Raw genomic sequence first — 26,697 nt, 5'->3', positions numbered from 1 at the left:
TGATTCAGCTCGTAAATCATGACACACAGCTCTCTCCTACATAAAATGCGTTTATAGGTTAAGTATCAGATGCAATACTGGTGCTGTAGTTACTTGCTATTGGATCGATACCAATCTTTGCAGTATTGCACACTGCAAACACTCACACAAACTCCAAACAAACAAACAATGTCCCCTTTACCTGGCAAAGAAATTTGGAGTGGCTTGAGACTTTTGCACGGTGCTCTGTGTGTAACACCCCCTATAAAGCAAACATATCACTTTTTAAAAATTGCTTATAAGATTAGGCTGTAAACATTTACCTTTTTTTTAAATCAATTTTTTGTATATTTCTGGCGACTTAAGCTGTCAAATAAAGGTTGTGGATCTAGAAAGCCATAAGTGTAAGGACTTTTTTAGGTAATGAGTGTTCTTCGTTTGCTTAATTGATGGGGGAGACAGATCTTTTTTCTTGATATATTAGTAAAAGCAATAGCACCACACTGTAAAAATATGCCATTACAAGCTCAGCATACTCTTATGTACATTTGAAGTAATTTTGTGTTGTTACCAAGTATATAGTATATGGTATGTTATACTATGCTATAATGGTATTACATTATAATTTGTAATAATTTGTAATTTGATTTCTGTTACTGTTGTGGTTGAATGCCATTTTGGCTGTATTTAAAGGTTAATGTTAGTAAGTAAATGGATATCCTGTATCTTGATTTTAATTGTCTCAATTTATTATGAGTGAAAATTAAAGTATGTTTCTTTGGCGGGCTGAGAAGTAGATGCAAGCTTTAATGAAGCAAAGAAATGGTTAAAAACCCCTATAAAATGCTGCTGTTTACTAAGTTTACTTTGAGAGGAGAGGGACACTGTTTCTTCCCCCCAGAGAGTAAGGAGACAGAGGAAGCGTGATTTCGTCCTGTGTGGGAGGAGGGGAGGTGTGGAGGAGTAGTGGGAGGAACTTGTAGAGTTGCCCACCGATTTCATTGAGAACTCGGAAGGCAGCAGGTTAACATCTATGAACTGAGTCCAGCTGAAGACTTCTCACCCATCTCTCGCTGTTGGATTTACCTCCACATTTTTTTCTTGGATATTTATTTCAAGACAGCACCTGGATTCATCAGCTGCGGATCTATGCGAACCCAACGCGGGAGTCAACAACATTTGTGAAGTTGAAGAGAAGGAATGTATCGTTTCTTTGTGAAACTAACATTTCTGATTCCAGCAATCGCCATCGCACAAGGTAAACGATTTAAAAAAGAATGTATTTATTTTTGAGCGTGCATTGCCACAGAGCATGGCCGAGACTTCTCTGTGATATTCGGAACAATTAAAGTGGGCTTTAGAGAAGTTTGTGAATTATAAAGAGGAAGCGAAAGACACTCGATTAAACTGATTTGAGTGATTTAAACGTGGTGCTGTATAATTATGATCGGAGTATTAAAAAGTGGCATAAATAAGTCTCGATGAAAGTTTTCGAGCTTCTCTTGGCCGTGGGAAAGTGAAGAAGCCAGAAGCTGCAGTGCGCTTGGCTGACTCCGCCGGTGTGCGCTAAATGAAGATGTTGGGAGCTATTCTGTCCGCTCATTGCAGAGCAGTCACACTAAATCAGCTGAGCTCATGCGGTAGATGCAGCAATGATGGAACCACGATCCAAAGCTAACTAAGTGAACGCAACATTTAATTTTTTTCCTTACTCTAAATTTATATCAAGAATTTTATCAACAAATCTTTTTTGAGGCTTTATAAAAACGATATTTAGAGTGTTAGACAATAAACTGCCTATTTGTAAGCTGTTATGAACACTTTAATGTAAAATATGAGATAATGGAAGTTGCGGAGGGACGCGGATTTAGGGGGGGGGGGATGCAAGCACCTTTTGTCTACAAGTGTGGGAGAGTGTTGTGAGTGCCGGGTAGGCGGGGGGTGGTGGAGGAGGAGGCGCTGTTATTCCCGTCTGCCCGGTAAACAATACCCGAGGAGAGTGTTTTATGGCTCGTGCTGCACCACGATTTCTTTTGTTCCGCATCTGAGCCCCGCAGCTGCTGCGCTCTCCCCGCAAAAGCGTGCCCCCCCCCTCCTCCCTTGAATTAAAAAAAAAAAAAAAAAAGCCACGCACCACGCGCTTCTAGCCTCACCAGTGTCCACGAACAGGCTTCCCAATATCCCCTGCGGACACTTGTGGAACAAATCAATTTAAAAATCACGACGCGTGTGCATTAAAATTTGCTAATAAAGCTGTGTTAAAAAAACAAAACAAAACTTAACTGCTGAATAAATTCCTCGTGATTTCACCTGCAACTTAATCCCGATTAATCCCAGTGTGCTCATTTCCCTCCTGTGTGCACAGAGAAACTGTGCTGAGTTAAACATGTTTTGATCTATATATCTGTTTATGCATTCAACAGGTCTTAAATGCTCTCTACCCACTGAGGCATGCCTTAATGGAGGAAGATGTGAAGCCACCCCAAACGGAAATGGTGAATGCAAGTAAGTAACAAGGAGTCTGAAAGCAACACATGAAGATGCTGCTGCGGGCAGTGAGGAAACACCATAGCTGTCTTTTTTGTGTGTTACTTGGAGCTTCTATGGTTGTAGTAGTGGACTGTGGGGCAATCGTGGTACTTGAAAGTTCTTTACGGGTGGGGAAGAAAAAGAGGCCACATATTCCCCCTTTTAATTCCAGCCTTTGAGCTGTGTCTGTGCTCAGCAACCAGAGGCCCTTAAGTTTCCTCTGGGCTGCTGTGCTCCTGTACCCCTCCGAGAGCTGCATTGCTCTCTGCACACATTCCCTGAAAAGAAAAGACTTTAAAGGAGTGCAGAAATGAAAAGAGAGAGCAGCCTCAGAGTGCTGGGGAGATGAGAAAGGGGAGGCCGGACACACACACACACACACACACACACACACACACACACACACACACACACACACACACACACACACACAAAAAGCCCAACCGCCCCCCCACCTTCATCAGCCCTTTAATGAATGCAAGTCCCCTTCGCCCGGCAAAGTGAGAGGACGCGTCCAGTCCTAAATCTTGTTTTTCTGCTCTTTCATGGGCGACAGCTGGGGCTCGCCCGCCGCCCGTCACCCATTGTCCTGCAGTCAGAATAATGCTGTGTGACTAATCTGAGTGGGGCTTCCCATCATGCCACAGCCACCCCAAACACCACAACACACACCAAACCCCTGCCATACCCCCCCCCTCCTCCAAAAGGCTTGTCTCCGTCGTTTGAATGGCTCTCTCCCCCAATCACCCCCACCTCACCCGCTTGTGATCTCCATTTGAAAGCCAGATGGCTGGGAAATGTAATTGGATTGGATGTCAAGAGAGTGAGATTAATTGGAATAAAGTGCAGAAATTTGAGGGCGAACAAGTGGGAACAGACAGGGAGGCAGATTGTGGGGCTGTTTGTTTAGAGTGTGGATTGATGTTTATGGGTGAGACATTTTAATATGCAAACACGTTCCTTTGAGCTGACCTTCCTGTAAGTCTGTCAGTAGCATCCATTTCAGTTTTGAATGCGCAACAGGGTGATGGTAATGAGACCTCAACTTTATCTGGTCTGAGGTAGAAACTGTTGCTTTCTGAAAGCATCTTTATGTGTGATTTTTACTTGTGGCGTCACTTTTTTTTTTCCCCTCGTGAAAGAAACTCAGAGGTGGCCTGGTTTGCCCTGGGGCATGTGATCATGGCTGCCTCTCCTCTGGTCTGCGGGGACAAGGGAGAGCTATTGAAGGACCTACGCGAGTAGCCCAGGGGCACCAATTCACAATATGTGAATCTGCACGCTCTGCACACGCACACAGTCACACACAGCGCCCTGCACGTGTGCGCACGCTCTCACACAGAAACTCTCTCCACCCTCCGATCCCACAAAGCTGTTATTGTGTTCTTCATCTCTGCTCAGTCCAATTAAAAACAGACAGGATAAGAGCATCACTTCACCCACCCGCGCTCTCTCTTCCTCCTGGCTTCCCTCTCATTCATCATTCATCCTTGCCAAGCTAAGCAGCTATCAGTCATGGGGAACACTGTGAGATTCGGGGGGGTCAGGGCAAAGTGTCTGTAGCAGAGAATCTTCCAGTAGTGGTCCATGTTTTTGTGCCATGCTGTGTCACATCAAATTCGCTTTTAAGTTTTGCGCTGATGACACACAGGTGGAAATTCCGCTGAGTTAGAAGGGAGGGGATGCCTGCACTGTGACAAAAAAAAGGAAAGCAGTGGTGGAGTTGAGTTGAGGGCATCTAAATTGTGCGGTCACCCTCACGTGATGTTTAGGGGAAGGTCGGCAGGTTATAACATGTCAAACCCACAGAGCCAACTATCGGACATACCACTGAATCATGTTCTGCTTTGTGGTTATGCAGCATATGGTGGCACAGTTTTGAGTGGTTAAGACAGATCTGAATCCTCTTTTCGGCACAGTTCTCACGAGTTTGAGAGTCGAATCACATGCCGACAATGAAGACCAAGATTACACCCTTCCTCCCTCCCCCAATATTACTTCATACCTTTAGGAAACTCATCAGGAAAAGATTTAGATTTGTCTTCTTTATTCATGTTGCGTTCACTGGAATCTGCTTTTTCTCGAGCTGATATTCAAGGAAGGATTTTAAGGTGATTTTGAACCCCAACAAACTGTAAATTCAACAAGAGTCAAAACCTCTAAAGATTGTAGCTTTAATTCATTCTACAATCACAGCAGTCAGCTTGGTAGAGTAAGGCTAGATTTAGATTAGGAAATATAACAGCTAGCTGTGTGGTTGACTGATTGGCTGAGATAGTAAGGTTCCCATGCTGGTTTTAAAAATGGAACCAGAATATGGTCTCAGTGTGTGTGACAGCGTACACCTCCAGAGAAAATCAAAAGGAACAAAGGGGAACCAGCTTTAAAACCTTAAATGCTGTTTCCTCGATTGAAGACAAATCTCTTTACATTAAAAGACTGAGTAACTTTAGGGGAAGTCGGAGAGTTTATGTAAATTGTGGCGATATTGGACACGGAAACAGCAACAAGCGTCTGCAGTGGGGAAGTACTCGGTCGCAGTTCTGTGAATTAAGAGGTTATCTCAAGGTCTGGGGCTTCCTGTTTCCCACGAAGCTGCAGCAGTCTTTTTTAATGTAGGCAACTTTAAAGTTTGAGGGCACAAGCATAGTGTGAGTCAAATTTAGTTTCCATTTGTCAGACTGTAATAAGGGCAATGTCAGGTTAAAAGGTGGTTGCCCTCGGTCTGGCCTTTATGTGACTGACTCACTGTTATTGCTGATTTGCTGAAATGGGTGCCGTTTTGGTCAGAGGTAAGTGTTAAGAATAAACATCTCAACTGTCGCCCCACATGTCTCGAATACTGCACTGACAGAAATAGACCCGACGAGAGAATTTCACTTAATGTGACGTAGCTAGTAGAGTGAGCTGTAGAGTGTTGTTTATTGATGATAATGCGTCTCAGTCACAACCTGAAATGATTTTTACACTCTTCCTCTAAGAATGCTGCTCTTCATTTGTCCTCCTATAGGATTACCAGGAAGGTCTCTATAAAAGCTCAGCTCCCTGAATCAGGACATACAAGTGCTTAGTGGGTTTAAGGTGCCTGCTGGTGTTGCCTTTTTATTTGGGGTTTAAGCTCTAATGCTGCCACTCCCCCGGTTGGGCCCATTCCCCAGATGCCAGGGGCCCCTCTGATATAGCACTGAAAGAGGCTGGTGGGAAAAAAAGGTCCCATCTTCTTACATCAACTTTGGAAGCAAAGTTGATGCGTAATTTTCAGATATATAACTCCCAGAAGAGAACGCATTGCATATGTAATTCAAAGGCATATTTTTTCACACCTACTTTGTAGACTGATCTGGAAACCTTCAAAGCAGGAGATTCAAAGCGATGCTGTCAGAGCAGAGCGATAAGGGCCTGTGTCTCTCTAGTGGGTGTTGAAAGTTCATTTCTAGCAGTAGAGGTTATCAAATGAAATAACTCTTCTAATAAGTCAGAAAATGTGTGCACATGTCTTGATCTTTGTAGTAATTGCATGTGCATGGGGAATGTTATCTGGTTGGAGTGTGAGCCACCCTTTATAGCGACCAAATAAGTAATGATGAATTAATATGTTGTGGTAACACACTTGTACCCACCTGACTTGATGGTAATCTGAAGTAACAGACTCCAGACGACTCCATCGGCTTTCACTGATAATCATCATAAGAGGTGGAATGGCAGGCAGGTGTTTTTCCTGGTTTTGATCCTGAGCTGGGATGTTTTTACAGCGTTGTTAAGTGAGTGCAGCAGAACAAGGTGCATGACACACACACACACACGGAATCAGAGTTATGCCGTCGGCTGTTTACCGTAGTTTTATGAATGAAAGTGAGCTCACTGTCAGGCTGTGCTGTTATTCAGACAGGTGCCAAATTCTTCTCATTCTGACCGCCTCTACCAACTTCACTGATTTTAGAGAGTGGAACAGAAACCACTTTATTATTGTCCAATGATCCTTCTAAGATCCCCCTTTTTTAAAGATATGTGTTACTTGTAGAGAGTAATTTTTTGTTTAGGAAGGTGGCTTGATTTCCAAGCAATAATGTGCATTTTACCGGACCAAATGAGCTTGATTCAATGTTTATTAAACACTTTTATGCAGTTTAGCCCTTTTTAGGTTCAACAGGCTGAGAGTGCACAATCTTTGTATGACTATTATACACCCTTTTAATATAACAGTGTTTCTCTCTCATGGATTTTATTGGTGTAGTGGGATTTGAGAGGCTTCCAAATCCAGTGCATTTCTCATTTTCTCTAGCTGGGCTACATTGCTCCACTCTTGGTCTTACTAACAGATGTGGACCCCAGGGGTCACATCTTGGCTAATGATGAGACACATTCAAGGGAACATCAACTAACCAGACAAAGCAAATGAGGAGGAAAGGGCAGAAGCAAATATGTAATAAAGACAAAAGGACGAATGAAAATCAAAAGAGAGAAGAAAAATAGTCGGTGATCTTGGAACATTTTCAAGTATCATGAAAGGAAAAACCAAGACTGACAACATTATACATGCCTTTGATTACTGTACGCCGCCCTCAGTCATTTCACATGACATTTTCCACAGCGGTGGCATTTCCAGTGCACAGTTGGGCACGTTTTGTGTCAGAGGATAAAGTCACCCCCAAGTGACAGATGGTAGATCAGGCCCAGCAGGGAGAGTGGAGAGAGGGAAGAGAAGGCAAAGGGGCTGTCCCACAGTCACAAAAGTGTTTAGGGTCAGAGGTCGGGGAAGCATCTGCTCTGGCCTGAGGGGACATTGCAGCGCTGGGAGAGACCTGTTGCCGTGGTGTGTGCTGCTGGTCTTTTCAGCGTGTGGGTGGATCTTTATCTCTGACTTCAGGACAAACATGATCTATTACAGTCAGTTTGCGTGGGAGTTAACCACACACACACACACACACACACACAAACACACACAGGATGGCACACGCACCATTATTAACACCTCGGTTTTATCATAGTGGGTGAGATTTTTGTACCTCAGCAGTGAATTACCTTTATAATGCGCTCAGTGTGTTTTCCTGGTGACTTCAAAGTCACCTCAAATGCTTTTACAGTCTTGCACCAATTGCAACTGTCTGGACTCCCTGTGGAGGCCCTGCTAAAAACTCCCTGTTGGTCTCACCTATCTAAGCCAACAATAGAGTTTTGAACAATCCGGTGCAACACAAGGGGAAATCTGCACAAGGGAAAAGTTTAAAAGAAAAATGTCCCCTTAAAAGGAAAAAATGAGAAAGCTTAAAAACCTTCCCGATGGTAAGCTGAATGAGAGCTGAAGTAGAGAAAACTAGAAGGAAATAATTTATGTGAAAAGGGAAATAAAAAAAAAAAAGGGAACAGGTAAGGAAGAGAGGAATTAAGAATAAGTCGTGTGGTTTGGAGGCACAGAAGTTGCAACAGCTGACTTCACATGGGTTCTTTATGTCCCCGGAGGAGAGGTTGGCTTTGTCAGCACCCCTGTCTGAGAAGGGGACAGAAGGGAGGGGGAGGAGGAAGGGGAAAGGAGGAGGGGACACGAGGATGGGGGAGGAGAAGGAGTCCTGACCAACAGCTGCCTTCATTAACATGCGCACCTGCTCCCCGTGGAGATACTAGGAGGCCAACAGATGCCCTCCTTTACACATAACCACTCACACACTCAGGTCACAGCTACACACAGTCACACAAGCCCCCCGATTCAAATGTAAACACTTTTCTGCTGACTTTAAATGCTCCCTCACGTGACAGATGGGACTGCAGTGTTATGGCTGCATATCAAATAATGTCTGTGCATTTCATTAGCACAATGCTAAAAACAGTCAATTTCTTGTACTCTTTGGTCAAAATGTATTGGTTTTTGTTTTTTACAAACACCCTGTAACCACAGTGGGCAGAACCCATCTTTGTGAAATTTATAAGAGAATTTGTTCAACTAACCAGCCACTTTGAGCTGTGTGACTTAGCAGTAACAGTCCTTGGTCTGGATAGGAGGGAAGCAGGCTTAGGGCCTGAATGCAGAGCTTCATATCAGTCATCCATGAGCGGCACATTCGCCTTGATCTCTACGGTCATTGTGGATGAGTATGGACAGCATGGGGGCGAAAGGTAGATGGGAACAGGCTGTTAGACTGCTAGACTATTTTGTGGCGTCTGTTGTCCCGGCAGAATGTATTTTCAAGGTTCTGAGGGAGGCTAATCCAGAGAGACGCATTAGAACAACATGTTATCCCTGTCACACTGCAGTGGGACTTTGCTGGGCGGGAAACTTTTAGTTCCCTTCTACACCTCCCCCTTACACATCAAACCCCTCCTTTTACTCCCCTTTTGTTTAGATAATTGTTCCCATGATAAAAAAAAAAAGTCATGCTTTTCTAATCATTGCTGCTCCCTCTCTTCGCTGTCTGTTCCCAGGTGCCCCAGTGACTACGTAGGCAGCCGGTGCCAGTATCCAAATCCCTGCAGTCCTTCGCCATGCCGCAACGGTGGCGAATGCCGCGCTGTTTCCCATGGCAACACGTTCGATTTCCGCTGCGTGTGCCGCCTGGGTTTCACTGACCGACTGTGCCTGACCCCCACCAACCACGCCTGTATGAGCTCCCCCTGTCGCAATGGAGGAACATGCCATCTCACTGCCCTCAATGCCTACCGCTGCGACTGTCCACCTGGATGGTCTGGTATGTATGGAAATGTTCAAAACTTGTTTAGTGACTACAGATTTCTTGCCCCTCTTTTCAGCCCTTTTTATGATTATTTCACTTTTACTGTGTTACTTTCCAGGTAAAACCTGCCAGGCTGCCAACCCATGTGCTTCCAATCCATGTGCAAATGGTGGCCTGTGCTCAGCCTTAGAATCCACCTACATCTGCAAATGCCCACGCGCTTTTACTGGTCAAACCTGCAAGCAAGACGTAAACGAGTGTGCCCAGACTCCCTCTCCCTGTCTCAATGGCGGCGTATGCGTGAATGAGGTGGGCTCGTACCACTGCCGTTGTCCTCAAGAGTACACAGGCCAGCACTGCGAGAACCCCTATCTGCCATGCAGCCCGTCACCATGCCAGAATGGAGGCACTTGCGTCCAGAAGGGGGACACCGCTTACGACTGTAGCTGTCTTCCAGGTATGGCACAAACATGAATTTACAGAGTAATGGTAGCTGCCACGTGGAGTTGTGGATGGTTAGTGTGGTAACAAAACACACAATTGTTTTTCCTGTTACATCAGTTGACCTACAAACCAGTCTGTTGTTGTAGTAAAATCTGATTGGGTGGAGTGGAATAATCTGGAATCACCGCTCTTCCCCTCTCTTTCTGCTAGCCTGCACAGGCAGGATGCAGTTGCACAGACGTTTCCTTCTGATAATCGGTAGCAAGCCCCTACAATGGCAGAGAAACCCACATGCACACAAACCTATAGATTTACACACCCTATTCATGAGGTCACAGACTCGCAAAAATATCTTGTTTTTCACATCAACACTGCCAGCCTGTCTGCCACATTTATTGCGCAATGTTGTGGTAACTGCTGTTAAGAGTCAAGACGCCAGATGTGTAGAAAACACACACACAATACATACGTGTAGGTGCTGGGAAATGAAGAGGAGAAAAAACAATTAGGGATTTTGCAACAGGGATTTTACTTATGTTTAAATTATTCATACCATGCTTTCTAATTTTTATTAGAAAGCACTGTATAATTTTTCATGGAAGGTCACAGTTAGTTCCAAAGGTCACAATCTTACTTTGGAGTAGTAGCAGTGCACATTGTGGACTCTTATGGGAAGTATTACCTCCTTATCCCTAGCAAACCACATCAGTTAAAATAAAAGGGTGGTTGGATCTCTTGAAGCTTTCACTTGCCTGTGTTTTTGTCTCATTATGTGGTCAGCACAGAGCCCGTTGTTTGGACATGCGGATGAATAAGTGATGTTGTGTGTTGAAGTCACGCTGCGTGCCAGTCGCGGGTGTCTTTGCTGGAATGCGTTTAGATAGCGCACCAGTACAGGCACCTGTGGAGCTGTGCGTTGATTGTTAAGAGGGCTATTGTGCCTATAAAACACCCACACAAGCCTTTGATGTTAACAGAGGAGACAGGCTGTGCTCTGCCACGAGGATACATATCTATTTTTATGCAGGAAGGAAAGGTCTGATTATTACCCGCAATCAAGTGTCGCAAGAGCTTTTCTACATTTTGACTCGTTTGTTCTCACCCCACGCCAATCCAACAGGCTTCACAGGCCACAACTGTGAGGTCAACATCGATGACTGTCCAGGCCACAACTGCCAGAACGGTGGTGTTTGTGTGGACGGGGTGAACACCTACAACTGCCGATGCCCACCTCATTACACAGGTACCTTTCACTTAAAGGCTTTAAAAATATCATCCAATAACATTTTAAGATAATAAATACCAACTTTTTTTTCTCTATTAGGTCAATACTGCACAGAAAATGTGGACGAGTGCGAGCTGATGCCCAACGCATGTCAGAATGGCGGGACGTGCCATGACACGCACGGTGGCTATCACTGCGTCTGTGTCAATGGGTGGACAGGCGACGACTGCAGCGAGAACATTGATGACTGCGCCAGTGCAGCTTGTCACCACGGTGCCACCTGCCACGACCGCGTGGCCTCATTCTTCTGCGAGTGCCCCCATGGACGCACAGGTATGGCTCTTGTGACCCCTCTGTGATTGCTATGTAGACGTATCATGATCTTAATGTTTAGAGAGTAAAATGTAATACATCCATGGCTACAGGTCTGTTGTGCCACCTTGATGATGCCTGCATCAGCAACCCATGCCAAAAGGGCTCCAACTGCGACACCAACCCAGTCAATGGCAAGGCAATATGCACCTGTCCCCCAGGTTACACTGGATCGGCCTGCAACCTGGATATTGATGAGTGCTCTCTGGGTAAGTTACCAGTTTGTCTCCTTTAGTTTGGATTACAACCCTCTGATGATTCTGAGTCTTTGCTGTTAACATGCAGAACCGATTTATTACATTTATTTATTACAACTTGCATATTTAATGTTTTAGGTGCCAACCCCTGTGAGCATGGCGGTCGCTGCCTCAACACAAAGGGTTCTTTCCAGTGCAAGTGCCTCCAAGGGTATGAAGGGCCTCGTTGTGAGATGGATGTCAACGAATGCATGTCTAATCCTTGCAACAATGATGCCACCTGCCTGGACCAGATCGGAGGGTTCCACTGCATCTGCATGCCAGGTAAAGCATCGGTTTGTAATACAAGAAGACTACTTTTCTTTTGACATGTTTTTTTTCCTTTACTTTGTGGTAAGAACAGAAACGTGATCTGACCTATAACTCCCATTTCAGGATATGAGGGTGTGTTCTGCCACATCAACACAGATGAGTGTGCCAGCCAACCTTGTCTCAACAATGGCAAGTGCATTGACAAGATCAACTCCTTCCACTGCGAGTGCCCCAAAGGTGAGAAAATAATCTGATTACTAAAGTAAAAACAGAGCCACAAAAATAGCTTCCATATCATTTTAACCCTCTCTTTTTTTGGCAAGACAATGGGAGCAAAGAAAAGAGGGTATAAAAGAGTGGATCATTAACTATCTGTCAATGAGTGCCGTGCATGCAGTCCCCCGATTGAACGTAAATGATTTACTTCTTCTAATAGTGTCAGTGAAGCATTTACGAGTGCACTGGACAGAACAGACAGGGCTGCAGAAACATTAGCATATTTGGCGGGCTGGAGAGTTTGTGTAAGAGCTTAGCGCCAAAATTGGGGGGTAGGGATTGGTTTTTAGCTGGTAAGCTGTGGACTATTGTGATGTGGTTTGAAAGAAAGATTTCACTGCACAGTAAGAGCCCGAAAAAGGAGGGGTGAAGGGAGTGTTGTGGAATGATTTGTTAGGACTTTCAGCACCACGTGGCCTTTTTTAGATGCAAATTTACGCAATTTTCTGCATTTCTGCAAATATCTTTCCTCTCAATATTAAAAGAAGTTTAATTCTCTGTTTTAAAAAAATGCATCTGCAGGCTTTTCAGGGAGTCTCTGTCAGGTTGATGTTGACGAGTGTGCCAGCACACCCTGCAAGAATGGAGCTAAATGTACTGATGGACCCAACAAGTACACCTGTGAATGTGCTGAAGGTACACCAGACTAATCCTTTCTTCTAATTTATTGCGTAATCTTGTTTGTCTTTCTTAGAAAAGAGTTGCGGGTGTTAAAGCTGTTCTCCTACATTACAGGATACACAGGGCAGCACTGTGAGATTGACATCAATGAGTGCTACTCCAATCCCTGCCACTATGGCACCTGCAGGGATGGCCTGGCTTCCTTCACCTGTCAGTGTCGCCCTGGCTACACTGGTCGCTTGTGTGAAACTAACATCAATGAGTGTCTAAGCCAGCCCTGTAAGAACGGCGGCATTTGCCAGGACAAAGAAAATGCATACATCTGTTCCTGCCCACAAGGCACTGCAGGTGAGACTTTAATATTATACAACTGTGAAATTCTTCCAGTGCAATATGTCTGCACTTTCTTCACCTTTTTTCTGCCCCTTATGTATATTCTGATCTGCAGGTTTCAATTGTGAAGTGAACCTGGATGACTGCAAGAGCAAGCCCTGTGACTACGGGAAGTGCATCGACAAAATTAATGGCTATGAATGTGCATGCGAGCCCGGTTACACAGGTGAGTGCTGGGTGGAGTTTACAGGTGCAGGGGGGTGGTCACCTGAGCTTTGGGAGGGGCAGGTAGAACAGGTGGCTGGCGGACCCATTCCTGTGGAACAATGGTGTCATGTTGCCTATGTGGGACGAAGGAGAAGAGAAAGGGAACACAGCCTGATACATGCACACAGCTAACACAAAGCACTGACTTTGTTTGCCGTCTGAAAAGATTGTGACGTTGAGCTTGCAAAGACTCTGTAAACTGATACTTTGAAAGGAAAAGAGAGGCTGTCCTTTAATCACATATCTGATGGTTATTAGTGTGTCTGCACGACAAGCCAGTTAACACTTGATTTACTAAGCAAGCCAACCTGTAATGCACTAAAATACAGAACTTTGGTGACAGGCACTCTTTAACAAATAGAACACGCAGGTCACATGGATCCGGTTCTGACTGGTAGTGGCTATGTGATTGTGCTAAAACCAGGGGTGTGTGGTTAGGGGGAATGTGTGTGTGTGTGTGTGTGTGTGGATATGAAGGCTGCTCCCCCCCCCAAAAAAAAATCTTTTTGTGCTGAGTGTGGAGGGCACGGCAGGACTGAGACACAGAGGGACAGAGGACTATTGTAACTGAAGATCAGGCAGTTGGGCCCTCCTCTCCTGACTGATGAAGAGCATAGGAGGAGGGAGCCGGGTACGAGATCAGAAAAGGGGGGGGGGTTTAATTGTTACTCAGCCGTGTGTGAAATAAGTCTGGCCTTCTGTCCCTGTAAACAGCCCAGGGTGAGGTTAGGTCTCCTGGATGGGGGTGGTGTGTGTGTGTGCTCCCCCCTCTCTGTGATTCAGCTGAAACGCTCCTTCTGCCTATTCAACAGGGCCCTATTCAATCAATGTAGGAGAGGTAAAAGAGCCTCCAGGGGCCACCAGGCTTGGCGCACATTGTATTTGTTGAATATTGAGGGAGTTTGTCTTTTTTGTCATATGCAAAAAAAAAAAAAAAACCCTGCACAGATTATCTCAGTGAGCAAACTGTAAGGCCTTAAATTATATCACATGGGAGTATCCAGCTGTTTGGCTTCAATAATGGCCAGCTTAGATATTGATCACTTCAGATCATCCAAAAGGAATGTTTGTGACACTGTCCTTAGAACCAGATTTACTGTCTTACAGGAGCAATGTGTAACATCAACATTGACGACTGTGCCATCAACCCCTGTCACAATGGAGGCACATGTGTGGATGGCATCAACAGCTTCACCTGCCTGTGCCCAGAGGGATACAATGATGCCACCTGTTTGTCCGAGGTTGACGAGTGTAGCAGCAACCCCTGCATACATGGCAGATGCCAGGACCTTCTTAATGGGTGAGGATCCAGGTTTTATGAGAAAAAAAAGTACACACACATATTTATATATCAATTACTGACAAGCCTTTCTACTAAAGATACAAATGTACCTGTGACTCTGGCTGGAGCGGCCAAAATTGCGACATCAATAACAATGAATGTGAGTCCAACCCATGCATGAACGGAGGAACCTGCAAGGATATGACCAGCGGATACCACTGCACGTGCCGAGTTGGCTTCACAGGTCAGTGTTCGACCCTACCTGCACTTTTCTTTTTTATTTGCTCACAGATTGAATGAGGAGAGCCTTCTTGGCCAACATCTAACCAAAGTGTGTTCTCTAATTCCAACTGCTGTAGGTCCTAATTGCCAAACTAACATCAATGAGTGCGCCTCCAACCCCTGCCTCAACCAGGGCACTTGCATCGATGATGTGGCTGGATACAAGTGCAATTGTTTGCTGCCTTACACCGGTACGACATGTAACTGCTTATGTGTGAGAATTACAACTGCTAACTGGTTTTATCATTTAATTAGCAGCTGCTTTTAGCTGTTTTCACAGGTCTGATAGCATGAACACAATCTTCCAAGTTTCCACTGAAAAAAGTTTACACTATTATATTCCGTGTTGTTTTTGAAAACATCGCCCAGCGGCTACTGACAGGGATGTCTGGTTTTTGGCGTCTCTGTGTGGAAAGATCTGCTCGTCTGTTTTGCTGGGATAATAGCATGTGTGTGTGTTTTTTGGAATAACCGGCCGTTGTGGCTAATGTAAGCCAGAGACCCGGACACTACTCCAAGCACTAGTCCCACTTCCGCCATGTCCTGTTTCCTGTCTATGAACAAACAATAGCAGGAAACAGGAAGGCCTTTCCTGTTTGGCTAAGATGTCATGGAAATGAATAAGGAAGTGGGATGGAAACTGGAATTAAAAAAATAAAATTATGTCGCTTTTAAAACTGTTTTGCAGTCATTGAAACTGTAGTGCTTATTATCTATTTTGTTACATGGGGTTAGGTACTCAAAGGAGCTCCTGTGTAATACCAGAGTGATTCAATCAATGTTGGTTTTTTTGGTCATACCAGGTGAAAATTGTGAGACTCTACTGGCCCCCTGCAGTCCCAGGCCATGTAAAAACGGTGGAATATGTAAGGAGTCAGAAGATTATCAAAGCTTCTCCTGCATCTGCCCTGAAGGATGGCAAGGTATACATTTTTCCAGCTAGTGTTTTTCTGATTGTTTGGCTGAATGTGTGTGTAGTCAGTTAATATATAATTACCCAACAGTACAATACATTTTTTTTGTTTTCCCCTTCAGGTCAGACATGTGAGATCGATATCAACGAATGCGTGAAGAGCCCATGTCGCAATGGCGCCCTTTGCCTCAACACAATGGGAGGTTACCAGTGCAAGTGCCAGCCGGGTTACTCTGGCCAGAAGTGTGAGACAGACATCGATGACTGCAAACCAAGTAAGAAGCACATCTAAAGCCTTTTAAGTTCCCACTTTGTGTTTGACTTAAAACAAGAGTGGCAATCATACTTCCTTTTTCTTGCGTTTCAGATCCCTGCAGTAATGGTGGCCTGTGCCGCGATGGCATCAACAGTTTCACATGCACCTGTCCGCCCGGGTTTCGTGGTGGCAGATGCGAGCAGGACATAAATGAATGCGAGAGCAACCCGTGCAGGAACGGGGCCAACTGCACCGATTGTGTGAACAGCTACACCTGCACCTGCCCACCTGGCTTCAGCGGTATCAACTGTGAGATCAACACAAACGACTGCACTGACAGGTAGCTCCCATTCTTAGTACAATCTGTAATTATTAAACTGTTCTGATGAACTGACCCAGAGGAAAGTAAGCGATTTAACATTTCTTATTTTCTTGTTTCAATAGCTCTTGCTTTAATGGCGGCACCTGTGTGGATGGAATCAACACTTTCACCTGCTTGTGCTTACCCGGATTCACAGGCAGTTATTGTCAATATGATATCAATGAGTGTGACTCCAAGCCATGCCTCAATGGAGGCACTTGTCTTGACAGTTATGGGACCTACAAATGCACCTGTCCTCATGGCTACACAGGGATCAATTGTCAGGTAGGGAGAAATATTCTTATCTTTGTCTTATCACATGCCGTGGCTTCTTTACTACATCTAAGTACCTTCTCTCTTTTTTATGCCAAATTAGAATCTTGTGCGCTGGTGTGACTCTGCTCCCTGCAAAAATGGAGGCTTGTGTTGGCAGCAAGGTGCCTCCTACACCTGCCAGTGTCAGACTGGATGGACTGGCCTCTACTGTGACATCCCAAGTGTTTCCTGTGAGGTGGCAGCTAAACAGCAAGGTACGCTCATTTCGATTATGAGGTGAAGCTTTTGATAGTACATTTGCTATAGTCTGGTTGGCAGTTTGTACATTCTGAAACTCCTCGTTTGTCTTTGATTGCAGGTGTTGACGTGGCACACTTATGCCGGAATTCAGGCCAGTGTCTGGATGCTGGAAACACGCATTATTGCCGCTGCCAAGCTGGCTACACTGGCAGTTACTGCCAGGAACAGGTGGATGAGTGCTCACCCAACCCTTGCCAAAATGGAGCCACCTGCACTGATTATCTAGGAGGCTACAGTTGTGAGGTAAAAGGATACATGAGTAATTTAAAGATGAATTAATTTATTTAAAAAAGAGATAGGACTCTGTCAGCTAAGCCAGCTTTACTTGATAAACCATTGTCACCAGGACACTGATTTATATTTGGTGCTATGACTCTGTTCTGGGAACTTCCTATATATGTGGTACTCGTAAGGCACCTCCCAACCCTTTCGTGAACATGCATGGAAACCAGGGGGCAGTGCAGTAGCAGAGTAGGCATCACTGACAATCATTCTAACAGTGATTAAGTCAGTTAGAGCATTAAATGAGGAGTTGGGCTAGAGGTGGGTTGCAAAGTGGTTTGCAGGTGCATATGGGTATCAGCTGAGCCACCAAGTTATGTTGGTTGGGATTAAGACAAACTGTTCTGAAGGGATTGCAGCTGATATGGATTTCATAGTCCGTCTTAAATATGATATAATAGATACATCAAGAGGCTGTTTATTTCTGTTAACCCTCTAAACTTGTTTTTCATTTAAATAACAAAATATGGTTGAATATCTTTCATTGTCAGTGTGTCCCTGGCTACCATGGTGTGAATTGCTCAAAAGAGATCAATGAATGTCAGTCTCAGCCCTGCCAAAATGGAGGGACCTGCATCGACCTAATCAACACATACAAGTGCTCGTGTCCCAGAGGAACACAAGGTATCTAATAGTTTAGCATATGTGCATACACACATTCCCAAAAATATACTTGATAAATGAATGCCTAGGTATCCATGGTGTGTAACCCAACTTATCTGTTTCCCGTAGGTGTCCACTGCGAGATCAACTTAGATGACTGCAACCCCTCCAGAGACCCACTCACTAATGAGCCCAAGTGCTTTAACAATGGCAAGTGTGTGGACCGCATTGGAGGCTACCAGTGTGTGTGCCCACCAGGTTATGTAGGTGAGCGCTGTGAAGGTGACGTCAATGAGTGTTTGTCAGATCCTTGTGACCCCAGAGGCTCCTACAACTGCATCCAACTCACTAACAGCTACCGGTGTGAATGCCGCACTGGGTATACAGGTACTGAATGTGGATCAGCAGCAAAAGTAAAGCAAAAGTCTAAATGTTTTCTAAGAGCAGCTGACACATGCTTTTTGCTTCTGTGCCACAGGCCAGCGTTGTGACAAGGTATTTGATGGCTGCAAAGGGCGACCTTGCAGAAATGGGGGGACATGTGCTGTTGCCAGTAACACACCTCATGGTTTTGTCTGCAAATGTCCACCTGTGAGTATAACATTATAGCATCTACTTAAATGTTAGCACTTAAAAAAGTCCTTTTAAACCAAAGCATGGCACACTAATAATAAGGTGTGTCTCATTTCTGCCCCTGTAGGGTTTCACTGGCTCCACCTGCGAGTATGACTCTCGTGCCTGTGGCAGTCTGAATTGCAGGAATGGTGGCACATGTGTGTCAGGCCACCTAGGTCCACGCTGCCTGTGTCCTTCAACCTTCACCGGGCCTGAGTGCCAAACTCCGACCGACAGCCTCTGCATCTCCAACCCTTGTTACAATGGTGGCACTTGCCAGATAACTCCAGACCCTCCGTTTTTCCAGTGTAGCTGCCCCAGCAACTTCAATGGTCTGCTGTGCCATATACTTGACTACTCGTTCGTTGGCGGGTTTGGCCGGGACATCACCCCACCTCCGGAGGTGGAGATGAGCTGCGAGATTCCACAGTGTGACGAGTTTGCAGGAAACCACATCTGCAACTCGGTGTGCAACAACCACGCCTGCGGCTGGGATGGAGGAGACTGCTCGCTTAATTTTGATGATCCGTGGCAAAACTGCTCCTCTGCTTTACAGTGCTGGCGATACTTCAATGATGGGAAGTGTGATGGGCAGTGTAATAGCCCTGGGTGTCTCTATGATGGTTTTGATTGCCAAGGACAAGAAGGACAATGCAAGTAAGTGCCATAGAAATCTCTTGGATATTTTATTAAAGAGTTGTGGGTCGGTATCAGAATATTAACCCAGTCTTCTTTTGTTTTTCAGCCCTCTATATGATCAGTATTGTAAAGACCACTATGCTGATGGTCACTGTGACCAGGGCTGCAACAACGCAGAATGTGAATGGGATGGACTGGACTGTGCCAACAACATGCCAGAGAAACTGGCTGATGGACATTTAGTTCTTGTGGTCCACATCCCACCAGATGAGCTTAAGAACCGCTCTTCAGCCTTCCTCAGAGAGCTCAGCAGTGTCCTTCACACTAATGTGGTGTTCCGCCGTGACGCCAAAGGAGAACCCATGATCTTCCCTTACTATGGCAATGAGCAAGACCTTGTTAAGCACAATGTGCTGAAGCGCTCTGCAGATGGGTGGCCTGACTGGGCTTCGATGCCAGCCAGTGTTTTGGATCAAGTTAAAGATGGTGTGTCGTCCATCGTCAGCTCACGGAAACGCAGGGAGTTGGATCCTTTGCAAATCAAAGGGTAGGGCACAACAAAGAGAGTTTTAGCTATGTTCAACATTTAATTACTAAATAATTACACTGATTTGTATTCACATCACAAAAAGGCTAAAAAAGGTTCATGCTAATGTGATTATCTATCTCTGCTCATAGGTCTGTGGTGTACCTGGAGATTGACAACCGTCAGTGTTACCAGCAGTCTACTGAATGCTTCCAGAGTGCCACAGATGTAGCTGCATTCCTTGGAGCACTGGCCACCAGTGGGAATCTCAATGTTCCCTACATTGAAGCTGTCACAAGTACGTGTCTCAGTTTCAGCCATAACATTTTGCATGCATATACATGTATATGCATACACAAACACAATGCATTTCAGTCACATGTAAAATAATTTTATTTTAAACAATCATTCCAGGTGTGAGACCTACTCCCTCCGGTTCAGAGCTCTACCCCATGTATATAGTCTTCCTCGGTTTGGCTGCTCTGGGTTTCATCTGCCTGGGTGTTCTGGTGTCCCGTAAGCGGCGACGAGAGCACGGCCAGCTCTGGTTTCCTGAAGGATTCAAAGCATCGGAGCCAAGCAAAAAGAAACGCAGCGAGCCACTGGGAGAGGATTCTGTTGGCTTAAAGTAAGTGCACTCTGAAAGTGGAATGTGAATGTTATTGGCACTGGCAGTGGGTCACTATATTTGGGTGACTTGTATTTGCTTTGCTGTAGGTGCTCTAATCTGCAACCTCTTTTCAATAGGCCAATGAAACACTCGGACATGAACCTTATGGATGACAATCAAAATGAATGGGAGGACGAGGATCCGGAGTGCAAGCGCTTCAGGGTAAGAAGAGTTTTCCTTTGCACCAAAGCTGTCCATTCTAAATTTTATCATCTCTGATACTAACACTGACACTAACTGGTGTGTCTTTCAGTTTGAGGAACAGGCCATGTTGGATTTGGGTGATCATACAGATCACAGGAAATGGACACAGCAACATCTGGATGCAGCGGACCTGCGGATTGAATCCATTGCTCCTACACCTCCTCAGGGAGACATAGAGAATGGATGCATGGATGTCAATGTCAGAGGACCAGGTGTGTAACTGGAAAACTCACGATTTCTCTGTCAGGGTGTCACAAACGAATAAAACATAAATTATCTTTTCAATTACAACTGACTGAAGATGCTTATATACTCACTGATCCACTCCCCCTTCTTTTCAGATGGTTTTACTCCCTTGATGATCGCCTCCTGCAGCGGTGGAGGACTGGAGAATGGCAACAGTGAAGAGGAAGAGGATCCATCGGCAGAAATAATCTCTGACTTTATTTACCAAGGCGCCAACCTCCATAACCAGACTGACCGTACAGGCGAGACTGCCCTCCACCTGGCTGCCCGCTATGCCCGCTCAGATGCCGCCAAACGCCTCTTGGAATCCAGCGCAGATGCCAACGTTCAGGACAACATGGGTCGCACACCGCTTCATGCAGCCGTGGCAGCAGATGCACAGGGAGTGTTCCAGGTAAATGCCCTGGAAATCCCCTCAGGATTTTATTTTCAGGACAAAGTTCGTCCCAGTTTGACCCAACAGTTTAAATTAATTTAACAAAAAACATCTTGTGTCCTTGCAGATTTTAATCCGAAACCGTGCTACTGATCTTGACGCCCGCATGCATGATGGAACAACACCATTGATTCTGGCGGCCCGTTTAGCAGTTGAGGGCATGGTTGAAGAACTTATCAACTGTCACGCCGATGCTAATGCCACTGATGAATCTGGTAGCTAAAGTTTTATCAAACTACAATCTCTACAGTTTTCACAAATGGCTTATTGTGCTAGGGGCCGTGATAATAAACCCTGAATTTGCACTCTCTCTGCAGGTAAATCTGCTCTGCATTGGGCTGCAGCTGTAAACAATGTGGAGGCTGCTGTGGTACTGCTGAAAAATGGTGCCAACAAAGATATGCAAGATAATAAGGTATGTGAAATGATATGCATTTAATGGAGGTTTTCCACAAGCATTTATCTTTACATTTACAGTGATTATCTAGTGTATGAAGTGTGGGTATTTCCACCCAGGAGAGCATACCTCCCTGCTAGAACATGTACTTGTATATCCTTGATAAGAACAACAGGTATAATAAGTCATACACATAAAAAAAGATGAGATGGGGTGAAAAGCAGCTTAGAGATGCAGCAAAGGTAGGCAATCTTAAGCAGCTTAAACACTGTATAAAAGTCCTGTTTGAGATTTGTTAGTTAGATCAACAACAACAACAAAAAAAAAAACTGTTATCAGCTGCTGACTAGACTTCTACAGTGAATTGTTGTTGCAACCTACGTAAGTGGCCAACATCATTGGTGGTGGTGTGCCAAAAAAAAAAGCCTGTTTTGTTATAAATTTAATGTTATATTTGTTGTAATTTCTGCTGCCCTCTTGGCCAGATCTCTCAAGAAAAACAATTTTTTTTATGTCAATGGTTTTAACCAATTACATGCAGGATATATAAAAGTCACATTGCTAAAAATCTGATCATCTGTGATACATTAATACATCATTATTATTCCTTATACTGATTCTATAATTGTTATTCTCACACTGATAAATTAAAAAACTGTGGCAATGGTTGGAATCAACTGAACCGGCCAATCACAAAAGTTATGGGCGGCATCACTGCGATGTGTAGTTAGATTTCTAGGGAGGTGCATACCAGATTATGCTGTGGGGCTTCAGAGAGGTTTGTAGTTACAGTGGTGTAGAATTCCTGCTGAAGCAGAAATCACCAGTTAGACTGACTTTGTGGCCTGCCTTAACTAATGATAATCTCAATATTTGGTTTCTTTATAGGAAGAAACGCCACTCTTCTTGGCAGCCCGTGAAGGCAGCTATGAGACAGCGAAAGTTCTTCTGGAGCATTTTGCCAATCGTGAGATCACTGATCATCTTGACCAGCTGCCCAGAGATATTGCCCAGGAACGCATGCACCATGACATTGTGCGTCTTCTGGATGAATACAATGTGGTCCGGAGTCCTGGGCTTCATAGCGCACCCCTAAGCACCTCCACCCTCTCCCCACCTCTCTGCTCCCCCAATGACTATCTCAGCAACCTCAAGCCAAACATTTCGGGCAAGAAGATTCGTAAGCCTAGCTCGGGTGGAAAAGGAGGAAAGGACAGCGGCAAAGATAATAGGCTGAAGAAGAAAAAGTCAGTGGATGGGAAGAGTAACTTGCTAGACACATCAGCTGTCCTCTCACCAGTTGATTCCCTCGAGTCACCTCATGGCTACCTTTCCGATGTTGCCTCGCCTCCCATGGCTTCCCCCTTTCAGCAGTCGCCCCCAATGTCTTTAAATCACCTGCAGGGGAATGGAGATTCCCATCCTGGCCAGATGAACATGGGTAAGGATCTGAGTTGCATGGCTTTTGATCCTAACCCACCCCGTCTCTCCCATTTGCCTGTGTCCAGCCCCAACAGTCAGGGCGCAACATCTATAGGTGGTAGCAGAGGAGGGCAGTGTGACTGGGTCTCCAGGATGCACTCAAGCATAGGCCAGCAAGGAAGCTTCGCCCAACCGCCACAGATAACCCATAACATGATGGGTCCTCTGCATGGTGTCAGTACTGCCACCCTGTCTCAGATAATGGGCTACCAGAATCTGCAAACCAGCCATCTGGGCTCGTCCGCTCACATGATGCAACAGGCTCACTCGCGGCAGCTCCAGCACCAGAACTCTAACAACACCACAGCCGCTCAGTCCCTCAGCCAGAGTTTCCCGACTGTTGAGCTGAATGGATCTGACATGCAGCAAAACAACTGCTCAGGCCGCACCATGCCCATCCACACGGTGATGCCGCAGGAGACCCAGATCCTTGGCACCCAGTTTCTCACCCCTCCATCTCAGCACAGCTATTCAGGCCCAATAGACAACACACCTAGCCACCAGCTACAGGTGCCTGACCACCCATTTTTAACCCCCTCCCCTGGGTCCCCTGACCAATGGTCCAGCTCTTCCCCACATTCCAACATGTCTGATTGGTCAGAGGGCATCTCCAGCCCTCCCACAAGTATCCACTCGCAGATGAATCTCATCCCAGACCAGTTTAAGTAAAAACTTGTAAAATGGACTGAACTCTTGTGTGGACTACATAAAAAATATCCAATGTTCACCACGAAAGACACAGAAAAAACTTGTTTCAAGACTGAACATGATCTTTTTTTCTATTATCAGTTTTTATACTAATGACAAGAACAATTTTAGTAATTTTGTATTTATTTATGTGCTTTTTTGACCTGAAAGATAAAGATGTTTTTATATTTATGCTTTTAAATTTTTATTGTTTTGGGGGGTTTTTTGTTCTGTTTTTTATGTATGGGAAGACTAGAACCCATAAAAGGGAGTATATATCAGAAAACAGCTCCTAAGTGTGTACACTGGCTATTTATTTCTGTCTTCTGTTGATATATTTACTCGATTTATTTTAATATTTTGACGTATCGGTCTTGACAGATTTTATCCTTGGGTTGCTTTATGTTTGTACTTTTAAAAAAATTTATAGATTATTTTAAAGTTTCAGTATTAATTATATTCTAACCTCGTTTGTCCTTTTAATTTCCACAATTTTTGTTTCTAAACTACATTTCACTAAGTCTTATCAGAGTCTGCTTTGATCAGATTTGTACATAAAGCGTCACCTTTCATGATGTTGCTTGCTACACTATTCTCTGTAAAAAAAAAATAAAATAATGGTGGAGACAGTAACTGAGCAAAGGTATCAAAGATATAATACTTTAAAAATGTTGGACCTTAAAGCACAGAACAACTATGTCCTGCCGGCTGAGAGCTGCTTTTGAGAATGAGTATAAGTCATCTCAGTAAATCTGAGCCTGTTCTATTGAATAGCACTCTTGGCTGGCGATGAGTAATAGATTTGTGGTCATTCGTGATGCAAGGACTGTTTCTTTATTGCATACTTTTATCACAAATCAATGATTACATGTTTAACCTGTTTTGTGTTAAATGGCAAACCTGTAGTAGAACACTGAAATGTTACATTTGCCACAATTTCAAATAGTGCCAGTGCTTTTTGAAACGCAATGTATGTGTGTGTGAATTTTCTTGTAAAATATGTGGGGCAGAAATTGTGAAGGAAGCTGGGACCTTTGTATGTTTAATGGCATCACCTGCACTTTTAAAGGAGTGTGGTTTAAGGTGTTTAAATGTCATGTTTTATAAACTAATCCAGAGTTAAAGGTGTTTTTTTAAGAAAAAAGAATGAATTCAAAATCAAACGTCATGCAAAGTTGTAGTTTGCAAAGAAATATTTGCTGAATAAAAATGTTTTGTAAAAATGGTCTTGATTCAATAAAAGCTATTGTTAAGCTTTAAAATGTGTGTCTTTCTGAATTTTATGTTATTTCCTGAAAAAGAAAATTTCTGCTAGGGTTGCTGATAAACATTTCTGTTGATGTTAACTGAACTAGATAAGAATAAATGCATGTTTGCTACTATCGCTATTCATGCTGTGGGCTTGCTAACTTATCTGCTGAAGATTATAGCTGATTTGAAAGGATGCCACAAAGGAATTATGTCATTATTTACATCTCTTCAAGTTTCAGTGGACTTATAACAATATGGAACATGTACAATGCTGACAGTTTTTCTTCCTGGTGCCTACCAGACAGGTTTAGGCCAGTGCCAACAGTGCTGTCACATTACAGTCAAGAGTTGCCAGACAGTGGGATAGCAGTCAGATGTGAGAGGGCTTCTTCTTTTATATTTGTAAATAATTATTTTCCTTGAATAACTGTTGGAGTGAGACAATAGCATAAGCTGACTGGGAGCTTACAACAGAACAAGTAACTAAATGTGTTTCTTGCAATGGTTAATGTTCATGAGTCAGAAGATTATCGAGCAGTAGGTGTGTGTGTGTGTGTGCGTGTGTGTGTGTGTGTGTGTGTATGTGTGTGTGTGGCAGGGTTGCAGGGTCTCTCACCCCAACCGGTCGCAGCAGATGGCCGCCCCTCCCTGAGCCTGGTTCTGCCGCCGGAGGTTTCTTCCTGTTAAAAGGGAGTTTTTCCTTCCCACTGTTGCCAAAGTGCTTGCTCATAGGGGGTCATTGGGTTGGGTTTTTCTCTGTATCTATTATTGTACGATCTACTGTACAATATAAAGCGCCTTGAGGCGACTGTTGTTGTGATTTGGCGCTATATAAATAAAATTGAATTGAATTGAATTGAATTATAATGCAACACTTTTTTTAAGTACATAATTTTGCTAACTGGCACTATGTTTGCTTAAGCTTAATTAAACTAAAGATGAACCTAAAATACAATACTTCATTCCGTTGCTGTATGTGAACCATTCTGAGTCTGAGCCAGATAAAACATGTTTCATTTTTATCTGAGCCACTGAGTGTCAACATTTTGCACACTCACAGCCCACTATTTGTTACACAGGCTCGTCCATTTTTTACTTTTATAACTGCATTAAATCTTCGTGGCACAGATTCAACAAGGTGCAGGAAGCATTCTACAGAGATTTTGGTTCATATTGACATGATAGCATCACACAGCTGCAGTTGCCCTAAAGATGGTTTTGTGGAAAAATCTAACGAGATCAGCAGATTCTGAAATACCAAGAAATACCTGTCCACGAGGTATGTTCATAGCCACTCACATTCTGATTCTCAGTTTCAAGTTCAGTTGCTGCTAGGTAATAGACTGATTAGATATCTGAATCAGCTGAACACTAATAAAGTGTCTGCTGAGCCCCCCTCCCCACCCCCCGTCCCTTTTTTCACGTAAAACATCTAATAAAATGTGATATCCTAACATAAGTACTTACACTTAAAAATGCTTTATTTTTGATTGATTGATTTATATTTTTGTCATTTTCACACCATTATCCAGCATTCGTCCAATGTAACCACATTTATGGCTACTTACTTTTTTTTGCCATGAATTTACAATTAAATTGTTTTAGACATATACATTGACCAGTACCGCCCCCTCCTGGACGTATTCCTCAATGAAAAGCAGCACACTTGTGACAAAGCCACATTTAATCCCTTTGCTTACTGGAGGCTGGCTTTACTCGCTGACTGTGTGAAGTTTCAGCCGCACTGGCTTCACCTAGGCAGATTGTAT

General features: G+C 44.2%; 1 protein-coding gene across 1 annotated transcript; it reads left to right on the top strand.

Annotated features, from left to right (window-relative positions):
• Window positions 1-976: 976 nt before the first annotated feature.
• On the top strand, window positions 977-24,939 carry notch1a (notch receptor 1a). The gene is made up of 34 exons (XM_003451460.5): window positions 977-1,237; window positions 2,403-2,484; window positions 8,926-9,188; window positions 9,292-9,630; window positions 10,738-10,860; window positions 10,942-11,175; window positions 11,268-11,423; window positions 11,550-11,735; window positions 11,847-11,960; window positions 12,522-12,635; window positions 12,735-12,968; window positions 13,069-13,179; window positions 14,328-14,520; window positions 14,601-14,746; window positions 14,862-14,975; window positions 15,588-15,707; window positions 15,820-15,972; window positions 16,065-16,293; window positions 16,398-16,599; window positions 16,691-16,844; window positions 16,949-17,133; window positions 17,664-17,796; window positions 17,905-18,162; window positions 18,254-18,366; window positions 18,476-19,047; window positions 19,136-19,576; window positions 19,708-19,853; window positions 19,970-20,183; window positions 20,303-20,387; window positions 20,479-20,641; window positions 20,771-21,069; window positions 21,179-21,326; window positions 21,429-21,526; window positions 22,397-24,939. Exons 1-34 carry the CDS (start codon window positions 1,180-1,182, stop codon window positions 23,657-23,659), a joined length of 7,443 nt encoding a protein of 2,480 aa, XP_003451508.1. The 5' UTR covers window positions 977-1,179; the 3' UTR covers window positions 23,660-24,939.
• Window positions 24,940-26,697: the final 1,758 nt, after the last annotated feature.

This window comes from Oreochromis niloticus, linkage group LG7 (assembly GCF_001858045.2).
Source record: "Oreochromis niloticus isolate F11D_XX linkage group LG7, O_niloticus_UMD_NMBU, whole genome shotgun sequence".
NCBI lineage: Eukaryota > Metazoa > Chordata > Actinopteri > Cichliformes > Cichlidae > Oreochromis > Oreochromis niloticus.
This window is presented reverse-complemented; position numbering and strand designations above follow the sequence as displayed.